The sequence below is a fragment of the Nilaparvata lugens genome, chromosome 10, assembly GCF_014356525.2.
Source record: "Nilaparvata lugens isolate BPH chromosome 10, ASM1435652v1, whole genome shotgun sequence".
In the NCBI taxonomy this organism is placed as follows: Eukaryota; Metazoa; Arthropoda; class Insecta; order Hemiptera; family Delphacidae; genus Nilaparvata; species Nilaparvata lugens.
Window position 1 is genome coordinate 4890387 of NC_052513.1, and position 21776 is coordinate 4912162.

The 21776-nt window shown below is 32.3% G+C and overlaps 1 protein-coding gene across 1 annotated transcript; it reads left to right on the forward strand.

Moving 5' to 3' along the window:
• Positions 1-213: 213 nt before the first annotated feature.
• LOC111046699 (S-adenosyl-L-methionine-dependent tRNA 4-demethylwyosine synthase TYW1) lies at positions 214-18887 on the forward strand. Its single transcript, XM_039436594.1, has 11 exons — positions 214-634; positions 880-975; positions 1717-1911; positions 2588-2776; positions 7025-7267; positions 9330-9558; positions 11174-11351; positions 12939-13074; positions 14910-15020; positions 15663-15833; positions 18879-18887. The coding sequence occupies exons 1-11, from the start codon at positions 299-301 to the stop codon at positions 18885-18887; spliced, it is 1893 nt and encodes a 630-aa protein (XP_039292528.1). The 5' UTR covers positions 214-298.
• Positions 18888-21776: the final 2889 nt, after the last annotated feature.

The following is a 21776-nucleotide window of genomic DNA, read 5'->3' on the forward strand; positions in this document are numbered from 1 at the left end:
AGTAAAGAGTCAAAAGAATTTTTTTTATAATACAAATTTAATAGCAAAGATTGTAAGTAGAATTAATGAGAGTGCGTGCACTTTTTCATAACAAGGAAGGAAGGATCACTATTTTGTAAAATTCAAAATTGTCCGCCAACAGATCCAGTCATCTAGGACGATATGGTAGAAATACGCTCTAGCTCTAGATGGCACTGACAAAACAGATTTCGTTATTTATTTGGATTTTCTCGGTAGGTTATGTAGTTGTATGCGATAAAAATAATATTGCAGATCTAGCTTATCTTTGTCATTAAAAATGATCATATATTTTGAACTTTTGAACTCTGTTGCTATTCCAATTATAGTAGGAGCATTATCAATTTTTATTCTTTCGTTTTTCATTAGAAACCAAAAACTCATTGATGATTGGTTAACATCAAAAACAAATTCTGTTTCGAGTATCTCCGTCATCAAGAAAAATAAAATTGTTTCAAATTCTAAAGTAAATGAAAATACGACTGAATCTCCTGCTAGTCAGTGTAATAGTTTAAATTGTTGTTCTCAACCAAGAGATTCAACAAATTTTTCGGGTGGAGCCGGTAAGCTGAATTCTGTTATTGTTTTCTTCGGCACTGAGACTGGTAATACAAAGGTAAGTGTTGTTTGCTAGGTTTGTTATTAATATAAAAATTAATTATTTATTATTTATAAAAATTAAAAAATATTATTTTTATAATTAAAAATTGAGCATTTTTGGCTTCATTATGATAGATTCGTTTAGCACCTTGAATAAAGAGAAATTCTCTTCAATTCTGACATTTAAAAATGGAAATAATAAGAAAAAATTTATATTGTTTTGTGCTATTTTATAACTTAAAATTTTTATCCTTTTTTCAGGCACTTGCTCTCAAGTTAGCAAAATTCATCACTCAAATACCAGTGCAATTGATTGATTTGAAAGATCTTGATGCAGAGGATAAAGTCTTGGAACAGGTACTCGATTGCAAACATTTTTTATTGACTTTGAATTCACACAAATTTGCTCAATAAGTCAAGTGATGCCGTGCGTGCATGTTATTAAATTCCTTTTTAGGTAGTATACATCATAGGTTGATAATTTAATCAGTTCATAAACTAGAAGGAAAAGATTGAATATTATGAAATATGTATTGTCATCCTTGTATTATTTTTTGTTATTGATATAATATATAGGTAATCTCAGCCTACAGTAACTATATTGAGTAATATAGTTACTGTAATTTAGCCGATCTTGGATTATTTTTAAATTTATAAATCGATTTGTGATAGGGTACTCTAGTTTATCGTGATCTAAGCTTATTCAAATTTGGAACTTATTTCAGGCGTTGATTTTATAAATCACAGCTGCAACTTACCTTCACCATATAAACATAAAATAATAGGCTAATAAAATATCATTTATAGGTATAATAATAATATCAAGTGACCTGGCTGGCTCAGGACTGATGTCATAGTTTTTAGTTTGCACCTGATAAATTTTGTGGGCCTTTGACTTGATTGTTATTAGGCAGTCGGGACTGACAAATTAACGTGTACGTCCGATAACCGGAGTGGGCCCAGAAAAATATTTTCCCAGATCGGCATTTGAACCCTGGTCTCTGAATTATGAAGCCAGCATCCAATCTACTCGACTACGGCTAATTAAGATTCTTTCATGAATTTGTACGTACCTTATTTGGAAATATTTTTTTTCAGTTGAACATTAATACTCTGTGCGTTTTTGTTCTTCCGACTCACTTTGGAGGAAAACCGCCGAAATCGGCTGAGATTTTCTTCAACTGGTTGCACGAGTCGTCCAACGATTTTCGTGTTGAGAAAACGCTGCTCAAAGGATTGAAATTCGCTGTTTTTGGTCTTGGCAATTCACAGTATGCTGATAATTATAATGTGGTGAGTTGAAGATGGTTCCTACGTTATTGATTTATCTCACCCTTAATTTTATAAGATTATCGCAGTTCTTGATAATGTTTTGTTACAAGGATCGACTTCATTAAATAAATATGATATTAGCCTAACAAATTCTGTAATAGCAGTAATCTATATATAGTGAGGTCCATGTTGGAATGGCAGTGGATAAAGATAGAAGACCAGCGTTATCGATTGTCTGCCTTGTATATTATATTTTTACATTGTTGAAAACGGATTTGGTGACGTTGTGGAGCTGTAGAAAGATAGCGCTGTCTGTTTTGTCGGATGATAGACAAGGATACCATCATCAATATTAATCAAATACTGCCATTATAACGTGGACCACACTATAGGGGAAATATTGTTAAAGAACTGTAGGCTAAATCATAAGAAAAACATGGATCTCATAGAACAAAGAACTAAGAATGAAAATAAGTAAGTTTGATAATAAAAATCTCATGAGCTCAGTAATATTTATTTGAATTTCTATTCTTTATTGAATAAACAACAATCTCTATTAAATTTTATCTCTATCGGATATATATTCTCTCTAATTTATTGAGTTGTCCTATTGTTTCACAATTTCTATTGTTGAATCTTTATGTCGGTGCCATATCTTTTGTTCGTTTATTGAATACTTTGTAATATTTGTATGCAGGTTGGCAAACAAGTTGACGCTTCGCTTGCTGATTTGGGAGCTGACAGACTGATCGAACTAGGTCTGGGTGATGAGGACGAGACAGCCAGCAAAAATGGCGGCTTGGACGAGGATTTCGATGTTTGGCTCAGCCAATTGGCCAACGTTGTCGAGAATTGGCCAAACAATTCAACATGCACCAAAACTGATGTAAGGCTCTTTATCTGCATCTTTAAAAATAAAATTTTTATTTTTCCATTGGTAAAATGCTATGATCAATGCTAGATCTATTAGAATTATAGTGAAATTCTATATTTATAACTTATTTTTACACATACTGCAACGTAGAAACAATAGTTCTCAATTACTGTAGAAATAACCAAGAGCTAGGTGTACATAAATAACTCCGAGCTATCACTCTCTCTGTTGACAGTAGGTCTTAATGAGCTTCTGATCACAAACTCATGTCCCATGAATGAAATTTGAATATTAAGTGCCGGTTGCACAAAAGCCGGTTGAATTTTAACCGTGATTAATTCCACGAGAACTAATTAGAGAAGGGCTTCTTTTGCTGAGTTGCTTTTGTGCAACCGGCACTTAATGTTCAAATTTCATTCATGGGACATGAATGCACACCGTATGTTACTAGAACTATAATCCAGAGAGACTACCTCTTCGAAACAGATAATTCAATTCTGAAAAATCTAGAAGGAAAATTTAAATTTGGGCTTCGAGGTGCACGAGATTGATATTTTAAGAATCTATGTGCAAAATTTGGAGATCTTAATCATTCCCTTTTTTCCGCTATGCTATCCACAAGTTGACATGTTTTGATGCGAACAAACACAACCCTACTTTCTCTTATATAGATAATTATTATATTTACTCGTAATGCTCATAACGTGTAAAAATCTGGTGTGGTACTTTCACACAACTTTCCTTGCTCATTAAACTGTAAGCCTCATTCTTAAACGAGAATAATTTAGGGCAATAACATAATGACGATTGGCGGCAACATATTTGAAACTACGATCAGACTATTGTATGTGTATGTAATAAATTGTTTTCAGAGTACTTTTTCCTTTGTGTAAATTGTGAAATTCGATGATTTTTTTTAAAGTCGACAAAACAGCTGTTCTACAGATGAAATATCTCGACTATGACTGTGTTCTTTTTATAAACTGCTCTACCTACGTACCTCATGCACGAGAAGGAGGTTACAAAGTCCATTTCTCAAAGATGGGGTGGACCCCATCTTTGTTTCCCAGGAAAAAGACTCATGCCAGTTCATAGAGCTGATAGATAACTATACAGGGTACTAATTTGGAAAAAATCTGTTGAGTCATTTTTGAGAAAATTGTGAAAAACGTGGTTTTTCAGTAATTATCCGCCATTTTCCTCAAGAATATTACGGAGCTCCTGTAATTTTCCCAGAAATGAAACTAATGTCATTTGATAGGGCTTATAAATACATGGTATAAATTTGAAGAAAATCGTTAGAGCCTTTTTCGAGAAACCGTGAAAAAAAACATGGTTTTTTAGTAATTATCCGCCATTTTCCTCAAGAATATTACGAAGCTCCTGCAATTTTCCCAGAAATGAAACTAATGTCATTTGATAGGGCGGGCTTATAAATAGCTATCCATGGTATAAATTTGAAGAAAATCGTTAGAGCCTTTTTCGAGAAACCGTGAAAAAAAACATGGTTTTTTAGTAATTATCCGCCATTTTCCTCAAGAATATTACGAAGCTCCTGCAATTTTCCCAGAAATGAAACTAATGTCATTTGATAGGGCTTATAAATACATGGTATAAATTTGAAGAAAATCGTTAGAGCCTTTTTCGAGAAACCGTGAAAAAAAACATGGTTTTTTAGTAATTATCCGCCATTTTCCTCAAGAATATTACGAAGCTCCTGCAATTTTCCCAGAAATGAAACTAATGTCATTTGATAGGGCTTATAAATACATGGTATAAATTTGAAGAAAATCGTTAGAGCCGTTTACGAGAAAACCGTAAAAAACATGGTTTTTTAGTAATTATCCGCCATTTTCCTCAAGAATATTACGGAGCTCCTGTAATTTTCCCAGAAATGAAACTAATGTCATTTGATAGGGCTTATAAATACATGGTATAAATTTGAAGAAAATCGTTAGAGCCTTTTTCGAGAAACCGTGAAAAAAAACATGGTTTTTTAGTAATCATCCGCCATTTTTCTCAAGAATATTACGAAGCTCCTGCAATTTTCCCAGAAATGAAACTAATGTCATTTGATAGGGCTTATAAATACATGGTATAAATTTGAAGAAAATCGTTAGAGCCGTTTACGAGAAAACCGTAAAAAACATGGTTTTTTAGTAATCATCCGCCATTTTCCTCAAGAATATTACGGAGCTCCTGTAATTTTCCCAGAAATGAGGCTCATGTCATTTGATAGGGCGGGCTTATAAATAGCTATCCATGGTATAAATTTGAAGAAAATCGTTAGAGTCATTTTTGAGAAAATTGTGAAAAACGTGGTTTTTTAGTAATCATCCGCCATTTTTCTCAAGAATATTACGAAGCTCCTGCAATTTTCCCAGAAATGAGGCTCATGTCATTTGATAGGGCTTATAAATACATGGTATAAATTTGAAGAAAATCGTTAGAGCCTTTTTCGAGAAACCGTGAAAAAAAACATGGTTTTTTAGTAATTATCCGCCATTTTTTCCGCCATCTTGAAATGAATTTCATTTAATCTCTTATTGTCGGATCCTCATGGTATAAGGACCTTAATTTTAAAATTTCAAGTCAATCGGTTAATTAGGAATGGAGTTATCGTGTTCACAGACACACACACACACACACACACACACACACACACACACACACACACACACACACACACACACACACACACACACACAATCATGTTTTTGGACCTTGAAACGTATAGAAAACTTAATATTAGGGTAGCTTAATTTTTTTTGGAAAGCATACTTTCCTTACCTACGGTAATAGGGCAAGGAAAGTGAAAAACTACTCTCTTGGTGAAAAGAAAAGCCGCCAACCAGAGGGAAACATAGCACACAAGGTGTGACTCCGTCTCGGAGTAGCTGGGCACAGTGAAGCCTCTGTTGGAGTGTCGGGGTTTCCCAGTGGGGGTCCACACACTATGGGAATCAGATTACCCTCGTCTCAGGCATGTAAAATAATTTAGACTACGGGATCCTTGGGTAACGCCTCCATCTTTGGAAGTAGAATTTTTTGAAGTGAAGGACTACAAGACTTAAGGCTTTGCAAAGGCTAGAAATAAACCTTCTACTCGTGATATTTTTCAAAGTTTTTCGATTTGTATATCATCAAACTATCAAAATGAAAAAGTTTTCTCAGGAAAACATTTTTTTTTCTGATCATTACTTTTTGAGATATGAGCGCCTAAAGTTTAAATTTTTGGGACAGAACATTTCAAATTCGGTAAGAGATAAATCCATGAGATTTAGAGGATAGATTCTTCATGGTATTGTTGATCTAGTAAACAAAAATTTTCTGAAAATATCAATTTTTAAGATAGTTGTTCAATTTACTAAAAATAACCAAAAATAACTTTTAGTTGAGTTATTTTTGGTAAATTGAATAACTTTTTCAAAAATTGATATTTTCAGAAAATTTTTGTTGTACTAGATCAACAATATCATGAAGAATCCATCCTCTAAATTTCATGGATTTATATGTTACCGAATTTGAAATGTTCTGTCCGAAAAAATCAAACTTCAGGCGCTCATATCTCAAAAATTATTGATCAGAAAAAAAATGTTTACCTGAGAAAACTTTTTCATTTTGATAGATTGATGATATACTAATCGAAAAACTTCGAAAAATTTCACGAGTAGAAAGTTTATTTGCAGCCTTTGCACAGCCTTAACCTATTTCGAACTATAAACCTTATTTATTTTTAAAAAATTTTTTTATTGCATCCCAAACACATATAAGGGTTTCAACACATATAATCACATTGATAAAATACTGTTATTATACAATAGTCACATGAAATATATTAATATATATATATATATATATATATATATATATATATATATATATATATATATAAACGCAGTTAGTCAAGAGTACCTATGTACAAGGACCTGGGAAGAATCAAAGACAAGGAACAATTAAATATATTACCTAATAATATAATTTACCTTATCTAAATTTGGGAGTGGTATAGCACAAGGTTACCTTATTTTTTTCTCTCCCTATAATTTTGATGATAAGTGATAATCAATAAAGAAGGAAGAAACGTATTATGTCCTAAATATTGTGTTTTCCTCTGTATATTCAGTTGGTTGAAATTGTGCTATTTACATGCATGAGAAAAATTATCAATCATAAGATTGGTTGAAAAATGTAATTGTTCCTACAAAATAACTATATTTGAAACTTTAACACTGTATTTAAAACTATTCAATATTTTAGAATTCTCTGCATTCGAAATGCCTGACGAATGCAAAGGCAGATAGCAGCAGTAGTGAGAGTGGAGGTGAAGAAGAACTGATGGATATGGAGGATATTGGTGTGATGATGGGGAAACACAAGCAGAAGGCTGATGAACCCCATGGCAAAGAGATGATCACTCCCAAACTGAGGCAAGTGCTCACCAAACAGGGATATCGCCTCATCGGAACACATTCCGGGGTCAAAATGTGTCGGTGGACTAAGGTAAGACATCTCGTCACATTTTAATTTAGATCCCCCTATCTTTTTTTTTAAAGAATAAATAAATAAACTTTTATTCGAATTCAATCTCTTAGTGGGTAGTCTATTCATTATTCATTACTCTTTATGAGCTATGCTTAGTACCATCGGAAAACAGTTATTTTATTTTTATTATAATCAATATAAATGTTTATAAAATATTTTATAGATCTCTGTTAGTACGTTAGTTTAATATATACGCTTTAAAAACTAATATATGCACTTGAATAAACAAATTTGATCAACTCTATTGTTATAGTCAACCGCAAGAATATAGTCCGACGAAAATTGGAACAGATGAGTCCCCATCACCCTCCGCAACGTCTGTTCCAAAATTTTCATCGGACTATTTTAGTGCTGTTGACTATTATAAGCGTCTCCGTTATAAACATTTCTCCGTTTAAACCGTGTATCTGCGTACAGACCTAAATAGACCTGTACTAAGACCAGGCCTAAATTAGATTTGTCCTAGAAACCATGCATCAAACAAGATGATCCATGATCCATTTCAATTGCAATTGGTTATGTGAATAAAGCATTAGAATTCGGATGCAGTATAATAGTTATTTATGTATTAAGAGCGTAAAACGCAACTTTATCGCTCAAGTCAAAACAGTTACCACGCTCCGCTAAGTGTCGAATAATTTTGACGAGAGTGATGAAGAAGCTTTCCGCTCGAATTACATACAAAATTTTTCCTTTTATTTTAATTTGATGTACATATACTGTCTTCCTCAGTTCCTCTGAATTTATTATTAGTAGGGCTATACTCCCAGATTAATTTTCTCTCTCTGAGTTTAAGTTTTATTTTTTGTGTCATGTGTACTGTATTGTATTGTTTTTCTAATTCACTCTTTGCTTACAAAAGGAATTGCATATATGCTACAAATGAATTACATTATGTTACTAAATGGATTACATATGTACAGTGAATTGTAGATTAATAATTACATGAATCATCTCTTTTTCTTTTGAGTTTTTAAATTATTATGAATTCATTCTAGTTTTTCTGCTCTCTTAGTATTCACTCTTAGTACTTCTTCTTTTCGGATTGAAATTTTATTTTTTTTCTAGTTTTTCATACATTCCATATGTTTCTTTTTTCTTTATTATATTTTTTCTATTTTCGACTGAATCTCAAGCTACTAATTATAGCCGACTGATTACTCGTTGCCATCGCTCAAACTACTTAGTTTTGCTGGTAACGCCAATGATAATATTATAATCGATTTTTAAATGGAAAATATTTTAATTTTAAGTTTTTGTAATGTATTGTATATGAAAATTTTTATATTTTTCACATTTGTAAAGTTTGTTTAATGATTTTGGCAATAAATATTTCTTTCTTTCTTTCTTTCTTTCTTTCCTACAACTGCAGTATTGGATTCCAATTCAATAAACATTAAAAAAAATATTTTGACAAATCAATGTAATAATAATAAAATGATTCGATTCAATTATTCTATCTAATCATAATAATTAATTTTTTCTACAACTGCTCGTAACTTTTTTCTTTACGAATCGAAAACTCATAATAAAACAGTTGTTTTGTGGGGAGTGAGCGAGAATCTATTTTATGCTCGCCAGCTGTTTATTTTATGCTCGTTAACTGCAGCTCATGCGCAGTAGGCTACATTTTAGAAAAATGCAATTCCAATAAGTTTATGTTCCTACTTTTTCGCCATTATTTCCAACAACAACCTTGGTTGTGAAGATGGCTGGAGCGTCGACTCTCACGCTGAGGGACTCAGGTTCAAATCACGCTCCTACCAAATTCTTTTTGCAGATGATACTAATTATTGTTTTATCTTATTCTAATAATATATCATTATAAAATATGTTTTTGAATTCAAAAATTTCAATGAGTATGCTGAGAGACCTCGGTGCCTGCTTGTTGTAAAATTGTAGACTATTGTTAATATCGTTATAAATTGTATTTTTAATATTGTCATAAATTTTATGGTTAATATTGTCATGAATTTATTGTTAATATCGTCATTACATATTGTTTAAATGTGTATTGCAGTCGATGTTGCGAGGTAGAGGCGGCTGCTACAAGCACACATTCTACGGCATTGAGAGCCACCGCTGCATGGAGGCGACTCCCAGCCTGGCCTGCGCCAACAAGTGTGTGTTCTGCTGGCGACACCACTCCAACCCAGTCGGCACTGAGTGGCGGTGGAAGCAGGACTCGGCCCAAGATATACTGGACGGCGCGCTCGCCAACCACTACAACATGATCAACCAGTTCAAAGGTAGTTCAGTGAACCAGTAAATTAGATAAACCAGTTTAAAGGTAGTCTAGTGAACCAGTAAACCAGATAAACCAGTTAAAAGGTAGTTCAGTGAACCAGTAAATCACATCAACCAGTTGAAAGGTCAGTCAGTAATCAGATCAACCAGATCAAAGGTCGTTTAGTAAACCAGTAAATCAGACTACCAATTCAAAGGTAGTTCAGTAAACCAGTAAATCAGACAACCAGTTCAAAGGTAGTTCAGTAAACCAGATAAACCAGTTCAAAGGTAGTTCAGTAAAACAGATCAACCGGTTTAAAGGTGGTTCAGTAAACCAGATCAAAGGTGGTTTAGTAAACCAGATGAAACAGTTCAAAGGGAGTTCAGTAAACCAGTAAATCAGATAAACCAGTTCAAAGGTAGTTCAGTAAATAAATCAGATAAACCAGTTCAAAGGTAGTCCAGTGAACCAGTAAATCAGATAAACTAGTTCAAAGGTAGTTCAATGAACCAGTAATTCTGATAAACCAGTTCAAAGGTAGTTCAGTAAATCAGATCAAAGGTAGTTCAGTAAACCAGATCAACCAGTGTGAAGGTCAGTGTGACGGTGGGGGGTTTTCCAGGGGTCAATGAGTAAACCTAACATTGCTAAGGGGGGAGGGGTGCGTTTCCAGGCTACAACCTCATAAGTCCCAACTCCCAAGATTCAAGATGTACTATGTAAAAATGACCTCAAATAATTTTTGAAACTATAATATCGTTTGCTGAACGTTGAAAACTATCAAACTCATTCAAATTATTTCTTTTACCAAAAACACAAAAATAATACAAAGTTGTGACAGTTACACAAAAACAAGAATTTATTAATCTGAATACCTATATCAAGTCCCAAGTTCCAAGATGTACTACGTAAAAATGACCTCAAATATATTTGTAACTATAATATTGTTTGCTGAACGTTGAAAACTATCAAACTCATTCAAATTTATTCAATTCGATTTATTTCACCAGAAACACAAAAATAATACTAAGCTTTGACAGTTGAACAAATACAATAATAATTATTATTCTGGATAGCTATATCAACTATCTTATTCTTATACGGCTGGATTTGAACACTACTGGCATTCAAGTGAATCACTTGTTCGCCAGAATGATTTGCAATTCGCTACATCAATGACCTTCTCATTGGCAATATATGGTATGAAACCGTCTCTTTAAAGCCTGAATGTGTAATCCAAGCATCCATAAAACTCAACGAACACAAAGTCATTGAAAAAAAGCAGAACCAATTGCTACATGGTAGGATATGTTAAAGAGAGCATTTTCTATCACCTAAACACCCCCCCCCCCACACCCAAGCAATACAACATGGCTTGTGATTTCAAAAATGTCGGGATTTTAAGCTTAGTTTAATACCGGGATGTTTTATAGTGTCTTGATAAGATTTTCTCTTGTAAATAACAATTATTGCTAAAATTTAACTTTTGATTTACAAAGGTTAGATCCCCTTTGAACTACTTAATCCACTTTTCTTTTGATATATGTTTGCCGTATCACAGTGCAATTATGAATATTTTATTTATGTTATTAATTATATATTTAATTTCATATTTTAATTATGAATATTTTCAGGTGTACCAGGAGTTATCCAAGCAAGATTCGCTGAAGGTCTTGAAGCTAAGCATTGTGCCTTGTCATTGGTTGGTGAACCTATAATGTACCCAGAAATCAACAAATTTATTACATTACTCCACGATAAAGGAATATCATCGTTCCTTGTGACTAATGCTCAGTTTCCCGAGGCAATACGGTATGTTTAATTATATGAAGCAATTTTATTTATTTATTTCTATTCTTATATATTTTTTAAAACAATCAATCTCTTTAAATCAAGTTCTATTTTAAATAGGATATTGTAAATAAGCTAGTACAGCTCCTAATTTATAAGATGATAATAATATGTAATATCGAGTGACCTAGCTGGCTCAGGTCTGGTGTCACAGTTTTCAGGTCGCACTGTGCAATTTCGGGGCCTCTTTCATGACCTAACTACTGCTTTTAGGCAGCCGAGGGCGATGGCTTAACGTGTCCATCCGAAACACGGGAGTAACACAAGAAAAATATCTTGCGTAGGCCGGGATTTAAACCCGGGCCTCTGAATTATAAAGCCTGCATGTAATCCACTCGACTATGTTCACTCACTTAGTGAGATTGAATACTATTATCTTCTCTAACTCTAGAATATAATCAATAATCTATACTTTAATAAAGGAAAGAACTGGCTTATACAGGATAGGAAAATTATGTTAGACGCATCATCACGTCTGAACTACTGGACTAATTAACTTGAAATTTTGCATATCTTTCTTAATTAGCCGGGGATGGTTATAGGACTATTATCAAATCTTCATTTTTTCAGTTTGTCAAGTTTTAAAATAGACCCTTGCGAAGCACGGGCTAGGCTACCTGCTAGTCTAAAATAATAGAACTAGTAATAGAAACAAATTCTCGGATTATTGAGGTTATTGAATATGTTATATTATGTTACTACAATCAATTAATTTATAAACTAATTCAATTTCTTCTAAATAGTATTTGCTCATAAATAGTGGGCTGTTGATGAATTAGTTATTCTCCCAAATGTTTACAACCACCAATTATAGCAATTATTGAAAATGCATTCTATGAAAAACCCATTTGTTGTAGTTTATCGTTTTGAAACGATTTGTTATCGAGATCATTGAAAGTAGTTATTAGAATGTCAATGTATTTGAAAAGGTTCATATTCTTGACTTCATTGGATCCATAATTCATGACTTGATTGCTTCGATTGCAGTTTAGAAAGAAAATTGACTGCTTAATTCATGTTCTGTGCTGATGAAATTAATTTATGTTTGTACAAGTGTCCGGGGTTGGGTTGATACAGAGTGTACTGAACAAATAGAAATTTGTGGCAACGACATAAGGCTACGCGTTGTTTTGCAAGTGCGATTCGAAATGTTATCTTATATCCATACAAATGTAGCAACAAATTATCTACTTAATTTTTTTTAATTATGTCGTTTATGAAATAAAAATCTTAAACTAAACTTTATTTTAAGTCACTGCAGTTATTGTCGTAGAAAATCATGTGAAATTGATTCATTATATTAATTAGGATTTAATTGAAAATAGAAAAACACTCAATTTAAAATAGCATAGTGCGATTTATTCAATCGAATTGTATTAGTATAAATAGCCAATAATTCTGTCCTGTAAATTAAAGCTGAAAGTAATTCCAATGGAGATACTTAAATATTCAAGGAATATACTTACTATTCATAAAAATTCTTAATATTTTTCCATTATTCTTGAATTTGAAAACAGTATTATGAATAACAGATTTTTTTCTTTACAGAAATCTGAGTCCTGTGACACAACTCTATGTAAGTGTGGACGCCAGTACAAAAGAGAGTCTCAAGAAAATAGATAGACCTCTTTTCAAAGATTTTTGGGACAGATTCATTGACAGTCTCAAGGCCCTTTCCGAAAAGGTACGATATCTTTTGCATTTATCAATATTCATAGTTACATCGATATTTTCAAAGTTTATCTCTACAGTATCTGATGATGTGATTCGACAAAGTTCCAACTATATTATTTTAAAGTAGATGAATATCAAACTGCAGAAATTTTGATGAATTAACTGCACATTTTGATAAATCAAATAAATTTTTAGGTTATGTCACAGTTGTAAAATAAGGTTAGTCTTTTACGCATAATTCTGATAGAACTTTATTCCAAAATAGACTTGCAAACTATAGATTATGAATTTAGATGTACTAATCCAAATAATTCAAGTATTCCAAGACATCTATTTGGCCATTCACTTACTCCAAAACAATAACTGAGATGTGTTTGCTCAGTTTAAGTCCAGAACTTAATTTTGAAACCTACCTCTGTCTAGGGTTTGAAATCAATGTTTTAAGTTCTGGACTTAAGTTTAAGCTCAGTTTAAGTCCAGAACTTAATTTTGAAACCTACCTCTGTCTAGGGTTTGAAATCACGATGTTTTAAGTTCTGGACTTAACGATTTTTGATAAATCCTTGACTCGGAAATAGGCCCTAATTCAAGTCCTTGACTTATAAGGCCTTCACTCAGAAAGCGAAATTATAGACTCCAGAGTCTAACGTGAACTCTAAACTCCAGGGTCTATTTAAGTCCTCGACTACGTTAACGACCTTACTCGGAAAGCCAATTTTCTGACTCCAGAGTTTGAAGCCAGTTGAAAACTAGAACTTAGCTAAATCCCGAGCTCGGAAACCGGCCCTTAAACAGTTCAACTGAAGATCTCTTACATCAACCAGGATTAACTAGATTGAATCAGCTGATCATACCTACTTAGCATCACGGATCACGCTGATCCTGAATAAATTTATTTTTGCCCCACTTGGATGTAATGAGCTGGTTTTCGTGCGTCATATGGAGGCCGAAAGTGATTTTTTTCTGACCAGGCCGGTAAAATTTTTACGGCCCTAGGGCTGTAGAGTAGGATAGAACTTCTAACCTAAACTTCCGAAGTCGACGACATTATTTGTGTTTATTATTCAATAATTAGAACATTTATAATAATATATCATCTTTTGTCATTTGAAAGAATAAAAAAGTATAAACTCAACCTTCCACATTAAAAATTGAACATATTCAGATTACCCCAGATTTGCTAGAGTTATGACCTTCCATTTTTACTTTCGGAAGTGCTTAATAAACAATTATTCTCATAATTATATATATTGTTTATTTTTCTGTATGGCGAAAAATAGCGTTCGCACCTCGGGCAAAAATATTTTTCCGGCTCTCAATCTTTTCTAGTCCTCGGACTTGAAAACCGATTTCGAGCCGGAAAAGTCTCATTTTCGGCCCTAGGTGCGAAATATACTATTGTGGTTCTACTCGATCCGACTGATTAGGATATCCCGGCACAAGGATTTTCTCTCACCACATTTCCTACCCTCTTTGACAGTAGAATGTTTCATCTTAGTTTTCGACCAGCTAGATAACTCATTTTTTTAAATGGATTATACACAAATTTGTAATTTATCAGCCTAAAGTAATCTTGAAGTTTCACTTGATACAGTATAAATTTTGCTTATAGCAGGCTCTCAATTCGTATGTTATTTCCAACATAATGTGCTTCTAATTTTTGTGTCTTAACTTATAGTTTTGTGAATGAGTTTAGATCATCTCAATTATTGCCGGTATTCAACAAAAGATAACATTTTTCTGTAATGGCGGATTTCTTATCCTAAACAGGGCCAGAGAATTGTTTATAGATTGTCTTTAGTAAATAACATTTCTCTCTAATGGCGGATTTCTTTTCCTAAACAGGGCCAGAGAACTGTTTATAGATTGACTTTAGTGAAGGCATGGAATTTCGACGAATTGAATAACTATGCTCAACTAGTAGAGCTTGGAAATCCCGATTTCATCGAAATAAAGGTGAGTTTTAAAATTATTTATGGTTAATCAGTTAATTTCTTCTACAGCTTCAATATAACTTGGCAATAGTCATTTATTACTAATATGAACATTAGAAGGAAGTCTATTTATTCAACTAAACTTGTGGCTAAAATGTTGTTTATCAATTATCTGTATTTAGATGGAAATTACTGACATATTGCATTTATTCAAAATGACAATGAATTATATTATTATCAAACGAAAATCCATATTAAATGCTGTAATTCACCCCGAAGACACTTCTGCTACTGCAAATATTGACAACAGGGTAAACAGCTAGATTGAATTTCGTTGAGCGCTACTATTCAAAAATTATTTGTCAGCCTGGGAATCGAACCCGGTACCTCCTAATTGCCGGTAAGGAATGCTTACCCTTACACCAAACTGACAATCTCTGTATATCTTTATATGATAGGCTAGTAACGATTTACGAAATAAATAATAACTGTACAAAGATTATAAGCAATACTTCGGGTAAAGATTTTGTCAGTATTCCGTGAAAATGACATCAATGGTTACCAATCATTCTATGCTGACAGTAAAGTGAATATCACTGTAGAAAAATCTATTTCATTTTCTTCCTTTTTTTCTATTTCTTTCTCTATTTATTTGAAATTTCAGGGAGTGACTTTCTGCGGCGACAGCAACAAAGTAAACAGCTTGACAATGCAGAACGTGCCTTGGCATGAAGAGGTTGTGTCGTTTGCTGGCAAACTTGTCGATCTATTGCCAAATTATGATATTGCATCAGAGCACGAGCATTCCAATTGCATATTGATAGCTCATAAAAAGGTGAGATCCTTTGTTTCTTCATCAATATTTTAATAGCTACCATTACAAATTCTTATTTATTTATTCGATAAAAACATAGGAAGGCTCACAAACAAACTCCTGCACGAGCCTTAATGATATATTTCATAGTATAACATTACAATTAAAAAGGAAAACAAAAAAAATAATAACCCACTTCATTAAAATATATGCTTGTTCTGATTCCTTTAAGGCTGTGCAAAGGCTGAAAATAAACTTTGTACTCGTGATATTTTTCAAAGTTTTTTCGATTTGTATATCATTAAGCTATCAGAATGAAAAATTTTTGTCAGGAAAACATTTTTTCCGATCATTACTTTTTGAGATATGAGCGCCTGAAGTTTGAATTTTTGGGACAGAACATTTCAAATTCGGTAAGAGATGATGAGATTCCATGAGATTTACAGGATAGATACTTCATGGTATTGTTGATCTAGTAAAACAAAGATTTTCTAAAAATATCCATTTTCAAAATAGTTATTCAATTTACTAAACAAAGTTATAAATAACTTTTTGTTGAGTTATTTTTGGTAAATTAAATAACTTTTTCAAAAATAGATGTTTTCAGAAAATTTTTGTTTTACTAGATCAACAGTACCGTGAAGAATCCATCCTATAAATCTCATGGATTTATCTCTTACCGAATTTGAAATGTTCTGGCGCAAAAAAGTCAAACTTCAGGCGCTCATATCTCAGAAAAAATGATCGGAAAAAATGTTTTCCTGACAAAACTTTTTCATTTTGATAGCTTAATGATATACAAATCGAAAAACTTTGAAAATTATCACGAGTAGAAAGTTTATTTTTAGCCTTTGCACACCCTTAATATGCTGGTATTTTATAATGATGGTTTTTTAAAATTTGTTTAAAATTCATATGTGTAAGGTGAGATTCTTCGTTCTTACATAAATTTCAATAGCTTCCAATACAAATTCTCATGTTATATATGCTTTTTCTTATCCCTCTAATTAGCTGGTGATTTTATAATGTACTCTTTTTTTTAATTTCTTTCAAAAGCATAATATCTATTCTTACAAATCCGCTGGAAACGTTCTTTTTAACGAAAATACTTTTGTTGTTTTGAAACTTCTAAAATGCTTATCTACAGAATACATCTGTATATCAAATCAAATGTTTTTTTCGTTCACAATATTGTACATGTATTAACAAAGACATTAGAAAACTGATCATAGTCCTTAGTCTAAAGCTCAGGTGAATAACAACAAAGATAAATAGAATTTAAGCAATAAAAAAAAGAATATAAAATTAACAATAGGATAGATAGTAAAATTTGGAATTGAATAATAGAACTGATTGAAACAACAAATATGATACCTATACCAGATCAGCACTTCTAATACTTAACTCTAAATAATTATATCTGGATGCTCAAAGAATTCTTCAATGTCATAAAACGGATTTTCACTCAGCCAAATATCCAATTTGTTTAGAAAAGTCTTATTATCATATTTGTTAATGGAACTCAACAAACTATTATAAACCTTTTTGTACATTATACAGGGACTATTAAGGGCGGTTTCCGAGCTCGGGATCTATAAGTTCTGGACTTAAAGTCCAGTTCTTAAGTTCTTAAAGTCCAGGACTAAAATAAGCTCTCGGGTCTAAATTGACTTTCTGAGTCACGATTTTATCTTCTAAACTCCGGAGTCTATCAAGTTCTCGACTTATTTGAGTCCAGGACTTTAACGCAGTAAACGTAGGGAAATTCACAATATTTTGTTGTTGTATTGTTGGCATTATAACAAAACGGAAACAGCTGATTACAGCGGGACAATTCAAATGAGCATGCTCTCCAAAGTCCAAACTATATTGTAAAAATACGTTTCGATTTCTTTGTAGGCCTATTCAAAGCAAAACCTTTGAATAGTGAATGAATAAACATTTCATTTTACATTATGCTATTATTGAACATTTTTAGGTTTGATCCTAACCAGTGATTTTGGAATAAAAGTTTAATTAGGCTATTGAGTTTGAAAACGTATTTGTTTTGAAAAAAACCTGGAGTAATAATTTATTATTGTTATTATTATTAATATGACATTGAATAATAACATTCAGATTGGAATACAAATTCCAAGGCAATCCTCGTATTATTTTGCTTGAACATTTTCAGGTTATGTCACAGTCGTAAAATGAGGTTAGTTTTTTACGCATATTTCTGATACAATTTTATTCCAAAATGAACTTGCAAACTATAAATTATGAATTTAGATGGACTAATCCAAATAATTTAGGTATTCCATGATATCTATTTGGCTTTTTATCTACTCCAAAACAATAACTGAATTGTGTTTGCTCAGTTAAGTCTAACACTTGAATTAAAACCCTACCCCAGTCGAGGGTTTAAAATCACGCTGTCTAAGTCCTGGACTTAACGATTTTCGATAAATCCTTGACTCGGAAAGAGGCTAGAATCTAATCTAAGTCCTGGACTTATAAGACCTTCACTCAGAAAGCGAAATTATAAACTACAGGGTCTAACATGATCTCTAAACTCCAGAGTCTATTTGAGTCCTCAACTACGTTAACGCTCTGACTCGGAAAGCCAATTTTCTGACTCCAGAGTTTAAAGCCAGCAAAAGTCTAGAACTTAGCTAAATCCCGAGCTCGGAAACCGGCCCTAAGAGTTTTACTTTATCTTCAATATTGAAAATTCATCTTACCCCTATTACGTGTGCTGTCTGAGTGGACACATAGTAAGTATATATCTTCCTATACATAATACTTGTCTACTACAGAATTAATCAAGGATTTCATACTCCAATCTGATTCTGATGTTTTATCCTTTTTAATAAATATAATTTTTATCAGTACTCATAATCTTAGAGAAATCATGCACCAATATGAAGTGATTCTATTCTATCATAGAATCTATCGTACATACCTCATTTATTTAAAACACATTAACTTATCAAGTACTTTTTCTATCTTATCAAAGCACAACTAGTTTCAACTCTTTAAGAGCCATTTTCAAGTTCACTTGATAACTTTTTTGTGTTTCAATAGTTTCAGTAGCCCTAAAAAGTGGGTACTCTTTTATTTAATTTCGTTGCTTGAAGTTAAATACAATTTTTTTACAAAAAAGTTCATTGCTTTCTACTGGTATTTTCTCAGGACTACATGGCAAAAACTCCACATTGGGCTGTCTTTGGAGCCAACGAAAAGGGATTCGACCCGGTTGAGATCCGCTGGCATCGCCACTCAAAGCAGAAAGACTTGTCTGGCTGTTAGGGCAAGATATCTAACTTCACCAGCTATTATGAATCCACCATTATCACCCACCAGTAAGTAGTCCCTCTCATCATTTACCTGTACTCAACTTTAATTTCAACACATTTGAAAAAAACGTCAATTTTTACATTGAACAACATTTTTGTTAAATTTTCACATTGAACATATAAAATAAATATTTATTTATATTCATTTATACATTGATAGATACAATATTAATCTCAACTATGAATGATTGGGAAAGGAACAACAGGCTCAAAGCCCAAAACTGTTCCTTTCCCAAATTTAGATAGAAATTGTCCAAGAATAGGTTATGTTTATCACTTCATAAGTTTTGTACAATATTTTGAGTCCAAAATATATATAAACTAGGAATTTAGAATTTAGATAAGTTGAAAACCAAATTAGATAAAAATATTTCACTACGGTAAATCATCAATGATAACTGGAAAATATTACATTAATTATTGAAAGTTTTAAAACTCTAAAAGAAACTCAGACATGATGTTTTTGATGTAGACTTGTGACTCAGATGTTAAGTATTATAACCGAATAAGGTCAATTTCAACTCAACATGTAAAAAAGCATTTAAAATAACAATTTTCATATCGAAAACTTATCAAATACATGTTGTGTAGTTTATTATAACTGAATAAAATATTCTCTCAGCACTCCGGCAAAGTAATAAATTTTACTGTAATCCTTCAATATTTGAACCTGGGTAGGAAAGTTGGTGGTTACCTTTTTCACCATTCTTAGGCCCTGTTGCACAACAGCCGGTTAAATTTTAACCGTGATTAATTTCACGAGAACCAATCAGAGAAGCTGTATTTTCAATAAAGCCTTCTCTGATTTGATCTCGTGGAATAAATCACGGTTAAAATTTAACCGGCTGTTGTGCAACCGGCACTGAGTTTTTTATTCGGAGATTAGAATAAAACTGAAGTCCGGATAATGGCTATTATGTTGCATTTATTGTTGGATCTGATACTTTTAACTAGATATAAACCAAGAAGAACCAGTAAAAGTCGAACATGAAATTGATCAGGTGCGGCCTGAAAACTCTGACACCAGACCTTAGCCAGCCAGGTCACACGCTGTTATTACTATTTTATTTTTTATCATTCAATGTAATATACTCTCAGTATAATCCTACTCTCAAATGAGTAGTGGGATAAGATATAAAATTAGTTGAGGCTTGAGGGACACTATAATAATTGTTGCGATCTCTCGTTTCAGGTTTTCTTCGATCTCTTCATCATCATCTCTTCCTGGATTCTGTTTATCCTCTATTTTCCCTGTCATAAACTTCTCAACTTCTCTTTTTCCAAAGTTTCATTTCTTCAGTTGCTAGTTTCACATGATAGTTTCCCAGTTAATATTCTTCACTGTATTTGTTCTCACAATAATTGATTAAAGAATTAGGAATTGATTAAGAATCAAAAATAATTGATAAGAATCAATAATGATGATATCTTAATAATTGATTAAGAATTAAAAACTTTATTATACCTAAAGATCTTTATAACATCTGAGAGATGATTAGATTTGTTGTCATCTTCTATTTACAAAAAAATCTAGTTGATATAAGTATTAAGTTTAACACCACCGCAGTTATTTGTGCTTTATTCAGTTTTTTTTTTAGTTTAGTGTGAAGGGGTTTAATTATATAAGGCTAAATACCATTCCTTATTCAAATTTACTAGCCTACTTTTAATCTTTTTATTTGGACTATTTTCTAGATTATTGAAGCCAGTATCTAGTTTTAGTTAGTAGAATAATCTAGTGTTAGGAGGTACCATTACGATTGTGATTTTCTCATCTTTTTTAAAGATATTATATAAGTATTTTTTAATTATTTAAACCTTGTGTGATGTAGGTATCAAGCTATTTGATATTAGATTAGATTCAAATATTGAATCTAAATGAAAATTGCACCTCCTGTTACCTGTTTGACCGAACAGGTTCAGATCTATCTCACCTATCCCACGAAAGTAATAATAAATATATGATCTTATTAGAAACGTTATTATAAGGTATCATATTGTTAGAAACAGTATAATAAGATATGATATTATTAGATACGATATTACATTGTAAGATATGATATTAAGACAGTGTTTGACTGACTGTCAAAAAGAAAATAATTGACTGAAAATTCTAAGCTTTATTACGCTCCAAATTGCTTTAAAAATCAGTAATTCATATTGCGATTTGAGTTTCTTCATATTCTCATTAACCAGTGTCAAAAACATTAATTCATTATACATTCAATAATAATTTGTTTTCCTAATACAGTATTAGTTATCCTCATTGAGCATTAAGGCTCAACTCACACTTACGCGACTCAGGTCGAGAGGAGACTCGACTCTAGTCGAGAGCTTGTGTTTTCAAATGTCGACGTCGCGGAGACTAGAATCGACTGGTCTGAGTGTCACCATTTGGAAACACATGCTCTCGACTAGAGTCGAGTCTCTTCTCGACCTGAGTCGCGAAGTATGAGTTGAGCCTAATGCTGCCTATTTACTGATTATATTTGACACCAAATTAATCGGATTTATTAGAATTCTGAACTGAGGAGTAATGTTATAATAACAAGAATTGAATTGAATTCAAATTTATTCAAAAAACATATTTACAAAATAATAGTGTAACAATAATATAAAGAATATA